The sequence below is a fragment of the Nicotiana tomentosiformis genome, chromosome 7 (genome assembly GCF_000390325.3).
Source record: "Nicotiana tomentosiformis chromosome 7, ASM39032v3, whole genome shotgun sequence".
Classification (NCBI taxonomy): domain Eukaryota; kingdom Viridiplantae; phylum Streptophyta; class Magnoliopsida; order Solanales; family Solanaceae; genus Nicotiana; species Nicotiana tomentosiformis.
In genome coordinates, this window is record NC_090818.1 from 42,585,217 (window position 1) to 42,596,927 (window position 11,711).

Consider the following 11,711-nt stretch of genomic DNA (forward strand, 5'->3'; position numbering starts at 1 on the left):
AGGTGTTCAAGATTTCTTTGGTTGATTTTTTATTAAGATAAGGCTTCTTTTTTTGGTGTTTTAGTTCTTTTCTATTCATTCATTATGACAATACTTTCTTTTCTATTCAATGGATGTTTATGTCATATCTGTTATGTGCAATGGTTGTTGAACCAATATCTTCTTTTCTATTCATTCATTATGACAATCTATTTCCTTTTGCCAGAGAAATATAAAATTTCTTTCAACCGTTTAAAATCGAAAAAATAAACCGAAAATAACCGAACCGAACTTTGAAAAAATCGCACCGAACCGTAAATACTTTGGTTTGATTTGGTTATTAATATTACAAAATCAAAAACCGATAAACCGAACCGTACTTTCATAATAACCGACCGAACCGACCGACGCCCACCTCTATCCCCGTGTAGTCCAACGCCTGCGGGTTACGGGCTTCTACAGGATTTTGGAGATCGGGCGGCTGCAGCTCGACTGGTCTTTGGTCACTGCCCTGATAGAGCGGTGGCGACCGGAGACGCACACATTCCACATTCCCATTGGCGAGGCCACCATCACGCTGCAGGACGTGGAGGTTTTATATGGGCTTCCCGTTAATGGACTGCCCGTTGCACTGCCTCAGGCCATGAGAGAGATGACGCGTGGGCAATATTTGGACATGCTGCTGCAGCTCACTGGTTTTAGGCCACAGGATAAGACTGCACACTCAGGGGCCAGGCGCATGAGTTTGACAGCTATTCGACAACATTTGGAGATATTGCACCCTGACATCACTGGCGAGACAGATGATCTACATATTCACCGGTATACGAGATTGCTGCTGCTCCTTATGTTTGGAGGGGTCTTGTTCCCGAACACTTCGGGGAACCTAGTAAGCTTGAGATTTCTTAATCATCTTCAGCGGCTAGATGATTTACCCCAGTACAGCTGGGGTACTGCTGTTCTCGCCTACTTGTACAGGCAGATGTGTCGGACGAGCATGGGCACCCAACATGACGTATGTGGATTTTTGCCGCTGCTACAGGTGACAACATATTCGAATACTCTATTCACTATAACATATCTAGTAAAAATTAATCTTAAATTTTACGTCAACTTTGTATATTAGGTTTGGGCCTAGGAGCAGTTCTTGCAGTTGCAGCCATCTCTACCACCATTACCTTCGGATGTACCACCTCAGTTTCTCCCTCTAGCTAGGAGGTGGGTTCTCCGGCGGGGATACGTACATATCTACGAGGCTCGGCATAATCTCCCCCTTTGCAGGGATTTGTTGGATATGTTGGAGGGCGCACAGGTAAATGTATACCTAAGTTTACTTGGCATAGCTTCACATGTGTTGCGCATACTCACGTTTTCTGTTGTTATTTAATAGTTCATCTGGACGCCATACAGTGACGACTTGATAGGTGGCCTGCCCGATTATTGCTCGGCCGGCCGATTGATTTGGAACACTTCCGTCCCGCTGATGTGCCTCGATATTGTGGAGCATTATGCCACGGAGCGGGTACTTCACCAGTTTGGTCATCTGCAGATTGGCCCACATGGGAGCCCACACATTATCAGTGGGATGATCATTCAGGGTGGACGACGCACATGTGGCATGGCTAGAGGCGCAGGTCGATGCTTGGGACCGGCGAGCTGACCTGATTCAGCCCCCCCTCCCCCCTTCACAGAGCCGGACGGATACTATTCATGAGTATATGCCCTGGTACCGTTGCGTTACCCGACTTTTTGTCAGAAATTCCATTCATCGAGCTGGCGGTCGGTACGTTCCATACGCCGGGCGGCACGAGGCCCTGGTATGTTTTCTAATATTATTACTTATATAACTGTAACATAGTGTTCTGTAGTTTATATTTTATACGTTGTGCAGGCTATTGGCCTACATATAGTCTACCATATGGGATTGTAGATGCAGCAGCATGCCGGCGAGGGAGCGGCCGCTTTGCACGATTATGGCCGGTAGCTTGCAGAGGTAACTGCCCGGACACTGCAGCGAGCCCCAGAGGATCAACGCTTAGGACACGACCCTTCTTATGTGGCACAAGAGCAGTACCAACGAGGTAGGGGTGTCCCACGAGGTAGGGGTTCCCCACGAGGTAGGGCTGCCCCACAAGGTAGGGGTGCCCCACGAGGCAGGGCTGCCCCACAGGGTCATGGTGGGCGGCGAGGAGGTGGTCCCCAGCAAGGGGGCGTTGAGGCCCCTGTTGATGATGTTGATGCTGATCTGCCGGGTGACCTTCATGAGCCGGACGAGTATCCCAGCAGCATGCCGTCATACATCCTTGGGCAGCAGCTCACTTCAGGGACTTCGCAGGTGAACCCGTCAGGTCCATTATTGATCATGGGCACAGACATTACCGGAGAGGATTGGGATGCATACTTCCCAGGCCCATCGACCGCTGTTGAGGATCGGCCGACCCGAGATGTGGATAGTGGGCGCCGACTAAGTTATGGCTCATCATCGAGGGGTGCTGGGGAGCTTTCACAAGCGTAGGTATGTTTTTATTAGTATTTACTTTAATTTTTTTCTTTTCTCATTTATTTTCCATAAATAACTTTATTAATTTTCTTGTTAAGGCTTCATCCTAGCCCGTCACGGAGGCCGCTTTGTGCAATGCTGACCTGGCTGCGACGGATGATTATATTCAGGAGGCCGACGAGATCGTGGTAAGACAATTTAAATTGTTATGACTTAATATATATTTTCCTATACTAAGCTGACTTATTCTTCTGTAGGTTACTACTGGACCGACGACCCCTTCTACCGATCCTGCCAGCACTACTGATGATCATGCTGCATCGCATCTTGCTATAAAGAGGTGACGTGATGATGATGATCCTGATAGCGTAGCCGGATTTGATGGGATGCACCTTAGGCCAGCGGCTGCATTGAAGCACACGGGCTGTGGAACACATTGATTTTTTTTTGTATGTGATGTAAATATTATTTTATGTAAATAATAGCAACAATTTGTATTGTTTTCGTTATAGGCGCATTATATATATATATATATATATATATATATATATATATATATATATATCCCGAGTTCTTCGTTATTTTACTACTGCAACACAAACACAAACACAACAGTAATGGTGGTAAGCACAAGGTTCTTGCCATGCAAGCAAATTTTATACAGAATTTAAGATACCACCATGTCGATCAGATATTAGATAAATACCGGAACGCTGTTTGACAATGTGCTCTTTCAAATGGTTCCAAAACAGCGTCCACGTCTCTTGGCTTTTATTGGCACAAATAGCAAAAGCTAGAGGAAATATTTGTCCATTAGCATCTACCGCAACGACGATCAACATCTTGATATCATACTATCCATAGACATGAGTACCGTCTATGGATATTACAGGCCGGCAATGCGAAAAACTATCAAATGCTGGTTTAAATGCCTAGAACACGTAATTGAATATATATTCTGGTCTTCCCGGACTCCGCTCAAGCTTTCATTCAACAACTGTCCCGGGGTTAAAGTGTTGCAGTGCGGCCATGTACCTAGGTAGAGCTGCAAATAACTTATCCCAGTTACCATAAACAATTTCAAACGCACGTTTGCGCCCGAGAAATGCCTTTCTTTTGGTAATGGTATGGCCATATTCCTGGTGAACTGATGTAATGCACTCTTTGATTTTATACTTTATGGACGCTTCAAGGTGTGGAATAAAGACAAGAGAAATCAAGTCAATATCCATATTGTAGTGATTCCCATTGAATGTGCCCATTTCACATATGTGGGTGGGAGTATATTTACCCACTTTCCACAGACCTGTGTTCTTCTTGCTCGTACGCAGCATCCAATGACAACTCATAAACCATCTGCGGCAAACAACCTTGTATATATCCGGACTTGACTCACATACCGTCATCTCACGACACTCTTTTACGCTGTACATTTTCGCCGCCCTGCTTAGGCGCGCTTTATCAGGAAAAAGCATGCCCTTTGCCAGCACCGTTGGTCTAGAATCATCCCACATTGCTGTCCGAATTTCATCAAAATTCCTTGTGAGAGCATCCACATCCGGCATACTTGGCAAATGATCAAGGTAGGGAATCTTCCTTGAATGAAACGACACTTGGTACTCGTACACTCTTGGTCTAACGGTCTAACGGGGGGTGGAGCATACTCCCTCGTCAAATCAGGTCCTTCATTCTCTTCCTCCTCATCACCATCCTCACGAGGGAAGGGTGTGTCGTCTCCGGAATCATCGGCATTGTTGTCATAATCACTGTTCTCTTCCTCACTCTGTGCATCTGCCAGATCCCGATTTAATATGTCGTCTTCGGGCAATTGATTCAGGAAAGGTGGTTCAACTTGCTCGTTTTCACTGCACAAACAACAAAATAATAAGCTACTCAAATTAATAAATACTTTCCATATAGCTGTACCACTTCACTTACAAGTCGTAATGTGTTGACATTCCTTGATGGACATTATCTTGTTGGTGATGACTCCCGGATGGACCACCATGATCCAACACACCAGAACTACACATATTCCAACTGGGCGTAAGTTCATAACTTGTAAAAGTCATATCTGACCGGTACCCCCTTTGAAATATATTAGTGTTAATACAAATTTAATACAACAAAAATATACATCGTAACACTAAGAAAAATTGAAATTTACCACTCGTCCTGTGGATTATGTAAAGCAGGAGAGAAATTATTTCCTCGCTCCTCATTCGCCCGTGGTGATAAGTTTAAATCAGGCCAAACTCTTTCAGCCGGAACCTGTCCGGCAAAAACTGCTCCAGAATAACCACCCGACGACTGAGGGTTATCCGTTCTATGCTCAACCTCATTATAGCGAACGTCTTCGACCTTGACGTACATTTCTAACATTTTTATCACAAGAAATTCCCGGTATTCATCCGGAGTACTCAAAAAATCCCTCAAAGTTTCATCATCTTTGATGTTAAACTCAGCGTAACAAGCAACCCATTGTGGAGTGACGGAATACGGATTTCTTCCGATTACTTTAAGGTTCACCGAACGTTTCCTCAACATAACAACGATACCAATGTATCGTACTCCATTGTAAGTGGCAACTTAAAATGACACTGTGGAGATAAACTATAGCTCACAATGTTATTCGCCACCACAACCTCACCCCTCCCTCCCCCAATATAATGAAACCCTTACTTTTCGCTCTTCAGACATTATGAAAAAATGCTTGAGAATTTAACAAGAAGAAAATTTTTAACAGGAGTTACGAATATTTTTGAATATATTTTTGTAAAATCCTAACGCCTTTAAATAGGGCAATGCCTAGCTCGGGGGAGCTGAAATTTTTTTGGTATAGCGCTTTTTTAAAGGGCGTTATATCCATTTGATTTATTGTTATGTCAGTTAAATGCAAGAGACTTATTGATTGGCCCATTATCTATGTATAGCGTGGTATATAACAGCGCTATACATATAGCACTTTTATATACTGCGCTATGCATAGCTGTCTTATCAGTCCAGGCATAACGCGGTTTATAAGGACGTTAATATGTATAGCGTTCTTTTAAAGAGCACTGTACGTTAACGTCCAAAACGTCCGTTAATACATAGCGCTCTTTAAAAGAGCGTTATAAATAGTTAGATAACTTTTTTTTAACACTTATTTCCGTTCTTTTTGTCTCGATCTATGTATAAATTGGTTGTTAACATCATATGTATTTTTAGCTGTTAAGTATTGTTGCACATTCTGTTTCACAACAGTTCTTGCTTGCACTAACCTTTTCGTCGTTATGTCAGTACTCGATCGTCTTATTGACGCTACGATTGATACTATTTCAAAGCGTTTAGCTTCTAGTCTGAGAAAAGGTGACGTCTTGCACCACCCCAAATTCAACCAATCCATAGTAAAATATGGTCAGGTAAAAGAAAGTATTCTTTATACTCTGGTACTTGAAAACCAATTCAAAAAGGGAAAAAAAGTCTTAAATAATTTCAAATTTATAAAAGGCTTCCCTTGGACAAGCCAACTAATAACACTTGATACTATCTCTTTATTCCAGAGATACTACCCTAAGCTTGTTGACGAGGAGGAAGCAATGGAGACAGGTGTCAATATCCTCGTTCGTTTTACGGTAAACAGAATTAATGTGTGGTTGATGTTCATTTACTTTCATTGTTTTAGCAAATAACATTTACTGGATGATTAGGACGGGTTTGATTTGGATTTTTTAATTACCAAATCAAATCAATAGTGTTGAATTTTTAAATTTATAAACCAAATTAAACCAACAAAGTCAAATTTTTCAATATTAATTTTCCTCGAATTTTTTAAATTTTTTACCGGTAAAATCTTCATAGCATAAAATATATAACTTGTGCTCCAAATATTTTTTAAGTTCTAATAAAATAGAACTATATAATATGACAATAATAGCTATTAGCGTAGATCATGATGTTAATTCTATCTTGTTGCATTGATCATCTTTCAGAAGAAAGAAAGCACGTTATTTTGATCGCTTACATCTTATAATTGTCAGAGAAAAAAAAGTTGAACTACTTAAAATTATGGAGTAAAATGATTTTCACTCAACTATTTTTTAACTTTCTTTCTCATGATTACTCAACCAAATTTATTTATTTTTTTGGTAAAAAATGCTGACTTGGGAATTCACTTGTACTTTTGGATCACATAAAATAATTAATACCCAAACAAGGTAAAATACATAAGTAGCCACCTCAACTATGCACCAAATTTCTCTTACACACTTTCTGACGACGAATATTATTTTATACACTCAACCTTTTCATAGTGTGTCTAATACACATTACTTTTTTCGTAGTATCACGCACCAACAAAGTTGTGAGGCGTGACATTATTTTTATTTAAAAAATAAAACACTTAAAATGGCAACTATACCCCTAACCATCTTCTCCCTTTCATCTCTTTCTTCTCCGACGAATTATCCATTACCGCCTACAATTAGAATAATCCAGGTCTCCACCTTCCGATTCAAACCAAAATTAAAATAGAAAATCTCAAGGAAGGGCGAAGAATCAGAAATCTTGAGATAATATAAAGCTAGATTATAACGTAAGACCAAAAACCCACTTCAAAATTGGCTTTAATTCGGTGTAGAGATTTGAGTTCGCGAGAAGATGATTTGGGAAAGGAAAATAAAAAGCAAATTAAGAAGTGGGTTCACCAACACTATTAAATTTTTTTTCAGACGAAGGTAATTTGAAGATTGAAGTGCCAAAACTGGAAGGTAATTTCCCAGTCTTGTTCTTCGTCGTAAGGTGATTTAAAGAAATCCGTCCAAAATAACAGAAAGTACCATCGAAAGAGACTTCAAAATTAAAAATAATTAACCGAGCCGTGAAAATTTTCATAGAACGATACCCCAAAATTGCTTCACCTGAAAACCCCAAAACTCCATAGCCATCGTCCCTTTCAATCGACCGCCGTAAAAAATAAAAAACATAACAGAAAGTACCATAGAAGCTTAAATGGAGACGATAGGGCACAAAAGGTCAGATCTTGCTTTGGAGAAAAAATGGGGGAGAAAGAGAACTTGCTCTTAATTAACTATCGGAAAAAATAAGATGAAAAGAAGAAGAAATACAGGAGAAAGGGAAGAAATGAATAGAATAATGGGACCCACTAGTGCCATGTGTTAAAAAATTATGACATATGGCATTTAATTAAGGATCTGGACTGAAATGAGGTTTTACATACTTACTTTGTTTGTAAGACACGTGCATGCTATCTGTAAGAAGTAGTGTGTATTAGACACACTTTAAAAATATTGAGTGTGTAAGATAATATTTATCGTCCGAAAGTGTGTAACAAAGATTTGGTATATAGTTCAGGTGACTACATATGTATTTTGCCCCCAAACAAAGCATAAATATTCATTGGTACACTCAATTAGTCCCGATCCGACCCGTTTATAAGAAAGAACGTTGTAAGACTTTTTTGGGTGGTCTTTATCATCGGGTTGGATTGAGTGTATGGGTGATTTTTTGGGTGTTCTTTATCATCGGGGTCGGATCGGGTTGGATTGAGTGTATGGATAATTTTTTGGGTGTTAATTATTTTATATGGTCCAAAAATCCATGTGGATTGCCAAGTCAGCATTTTCCACTGAAAAAATTAATAAATCCAGCTGAGTAATCATCAGAGTGCAATACGGATAGTTAAGTAATTTTCTTGTTACAAATGAAAAGGAAAGTGACGTTACTCCATAATTTTACATCGTTCAATGAGTATATAAGTAATGGACTCAAAGAAAGGAAAATTCAAATAAAGACGAATTAAAGAAATTAAACACCAATCACATCCTCTTCTTCCTCGTTCATGAGATTTAAGAGTACATTAATTAATGGAAATAGTAAAATATAAGCAGCTTGTCACGCTCTCAAATTCTCGAGCCCGACAATTACATCTTTGAGGCATTAATTCGTTAAAACCATGAACATTATTCGTTCCCATTCTATATTCTTGACTTCCAACAATGAAATTGTCATGCAAAAACAAAAAAGAAAAATGATACAACTTTCATTATAACCTAAAAAGCATGTCCATGAACCATCTAAAAAGCTCAGGTCATGAACATAAATGTAGGTTAAATATATCCCAAGTTAATATTTAGACTTGAAGAATTGGTATTATATTAATAGAACTGTCTTCGTGAGGCAAAAGTCTGTCCAAATTTCCATGAAGAAGGTACAACGTTGAGGAACTCCATCGTCTTGCCATCAACTAAAGTGAGTCTAAACGACAGCGTTTGTGATCGAAGGTCAATACGACTTTGCCAATTGACACCCCAGTTTCTATACATAGCAAGCCAGCTTTTTGTTCTTGAGCCTCTGATCCATACACTCTTTATATCACCACTACCTCCTATATTTGATATCATCACCATGTTAAAATTTGCTTGTCCTTTTAATGTGAAACGTACTCCTCCTCTTCTCCTACATGACACCCTGCAAAAATCTCATATATATCAGCACAATGGATATATTAAACAAACGTGCCGAAAGGTGCAACGTTAACATTAAAATATAGAGAAGTTGTCTAGTAGCATATTTCTAGTGTAAGCTTTATTCTTGGACAGAAAGCAAGTTGCTCACATGGGAATTATTTTCTAATATATATATGTTTTTTCGTTTTCTTTAGTCTTAGTTGTGCATATGATAAAGAATCGAGTTTGACTTTTATTAACAAACGTCTATAAACATAGCATCACTAGGACGTGTAGATCGTTAAACAGAGGCGTGTATTACCGGGTTCAGATGAACCCAACATTTTCAATTCGAGGTATAAATTTAGTGTAATAATTTACACACATTGCTAGGTCTGAATCCATAAATTTAAAAATATAATAGGTTCAATACTAAGAAATTTAAATATTAAACTCATAACATTTAAATGATGGATCTACTTAAACTTAAACCGGAAAAGAAGTAAATAGTAATATGTATAATAGTGGCGAAGATATACGTGTGTCATCAGATACCATTTCGCTGAAAAAGTTTATAAGAAATATATATGTATAATTTTTTCTTCTGAAACAAAAAGTAAAGCTTTAGAACCTCTACAACCCCACACTCAGATATATAAATACAAACCGAGTAGTAACAATATTAGGCTGACGATTGTTTGCACAAAGTAGCCCCTAGTTGTAATACGACATAAAAGTTCATGAACAATATAGAAACTTAAACGGTATAGCATATTACCTTTTGTAGAGAATGGGAACAATGCCTTCATTGCCTTGTCTAGCAATGCGAAGGAAAGCGGGCATGGACATGTCAAAGTGTTGTCGTGGTGCATCGCACCACCCTCCGTGATTGTTCGGAGGGCAGAAATTGGTGGCCGTCACCGTGACGGCCCCATTGGGGAGGCACCACTTACGATCGATTTTGCGATTGCACCTTACTATGTAGCAAGCTCCACAAGCTTCTCCATTTCTAAACAGTGCACTACTCAATGCTGCTGTGTTTACTCCAAATCCGGCGTGATAAGGGTTATCGTAACCGCAAGCTCCACCTGACCAATCAAGTAGGAGTTAAAATTAGGTTGTATTTCTTTGATACGTCTTATAAGTTACTATCTCATAGTATAAATAACGGACAGTATTATAGGTAGCAAGATTTAACTCATTTTTTAGCAACCCATCCAACTTGCTCAAATTAAGCAGATTGGATTGTAATCCCATTGTCGATTTGACTTGACGGGTTGAACTTGAAATGATTCATTAAGTTTAATGAGTATCAAACGTACGGTGAATCAATCGGTCGAAATGCAACGTAAACCCAAATATATAAAACTAAATTTGGAGATTAAAAATCATGAAAATTTCGAAGAATTATATATTTAAGTTAATAGTTTAAAAATATGCATTAGTTTTCACATCAAATGTATTTTCAAAAAGCAACATAAAAAGATTATGACCCGTTATTTAACCGATATATCTTGTCCTAACGCATTATGATCTAAAGAAAACTTTTGGAGCATTGGAATATAACTTATTTTGACCCGTTCAAATTTAACTATGCACATCCATTTGTCACTTCTAGATAACGTTTCTAGGAAAACGTCATAATGCATGTTTGGTTTTCTAGAAGATACGTGTGTTTTAATTAATGTAATAAATTCATTATAACAAAACATTTACAGTAGGCATGTTACTAATTTAACGAGACTTACCAAAAGTGCTGGGATCTTGATTGACACCATAAAAAGTTGCGCGACCATTAAGCCAATTTTGGCCGTTGATCTCCTCAATAAACAAACAAGTAAACAACAAAACAAACCCCCAAATCGAAAGAGAAGGGACAAGTTTTTCCATAACCTTGAAAATCTCAAAAAGAAACAAGAATGTGTAGGTTTCTAGGAATAGAAGTGATGATATTAATGACTCGGCTAATGCATAAATGGACGTGCCTATTCCTCTTTTTTATAGACTTGGGATTCTCCAATTCGAATAATTCATTAATGCTTACTACAGAGTAGCAATTGTATAGTAATACGCGGTTGTCGGTGATTACTTATAATAGAAACTTATATCATCTTCCAAATACTATGAATTACTATCGAATATGATTTGTCTTTCATATTATTGTTTTTCGTTTTTGGGAAAGTTATATAATTTATTTTATGCGCGTTCTTTTGACAACCCCTGGAGATACGGAAATGTACGTAAGAGTTTGTTAAATGAAAGTTGCAAAGAGACAAGAAGAAAACAAGTGCATGTGATAGTTTATGCAAAATCTGTTTTAGAGTAATCGTCGGTGATTCTTCGGTCTGCTGCTAATGATATGAGCAGCAATTTCATATATTCACACCAATCAATTTAGGATTATCTTAGTCGTCGTCGATACAACTCGATCCTTTTAACTTAGTACTAATTGTTTGTACGTACGGAGTATGACTTTTCTCTCTTTCCCGGTACTTTCTTTTCATTACTAATTTATAAGTATATATAAATGTTTGTTCAGAGGATCGATTTGATAACCTGTTGATGGCTGAAGGAAAAAATAAAAGATATTTAGTTGGAATTGAACTTGAATAGTAATAAATTAATAGTAGATGGAATCACTGAAATCTTTTTTGTCTTCGTTGTATGAACTATCTAAGCGCAAGAACTAAAGGCACATACTCGTGTAGCCATACTGATAATCAGAACATGCAAAGATTCTGGGTTTAATTTTACCGATATTCATTATCAAAAAAGAATTTTTA

At 38.4% G+C, this 11,711-nt stretch overlaps 2 protein-coding genes across 2 annotated transcripts; one reads left to right on the top strand and one right to left on the bottom strand.

The window, feature by feature from the left end:
* Positions 1 to 631: 631 nt before the first annotated feature.
* Positions 632 to 2,823, top strand: LOC138895532 (serine/threonine-protein phosphatase 7 long form homolog). The gene is made up of 3 exons (XM_070180232.1): positions 632 to 1,021; positions 1,118 to 1,291; positions 2,737 to 2,823. The coding sequence occupies exons 1-3, from the start codon at positions 632 to 634 to the stop codon at positions 2,821 to 2,823; spliced, it is 651 nt and encodes a 216-aa protein (XP_070036333.1).
* A 5,444-nt stretch (positions 2,824 to 8,267) lies between these two features.
* LOC104091845 (expansin-A12) lies at positions 8,268 to 10,895 on the bottom strand. The gene is made up of 3 exons (XM_009597277.4): positions 10,677 to 10,895; positions 9,707 to 10,016; positions 8,268 to 8,950 (listed from the first exon to the last, which is right to left on the bottom strand). The coding sequence occupies exons 1-3, from the start codon at positions 10,816 to 10,818 to the stop codon at positions 8,638 to 8,640; spliced, it is 765 nt and encodes a 254-aa protein (XP_009595572.1). The 5' UTR covers positions 10,819 to 10,895; the 3' UTR covers positions 8,268 to 8,637.
* Positions 10,896 to 11,711: the final 816 nt, after the last annotated feature.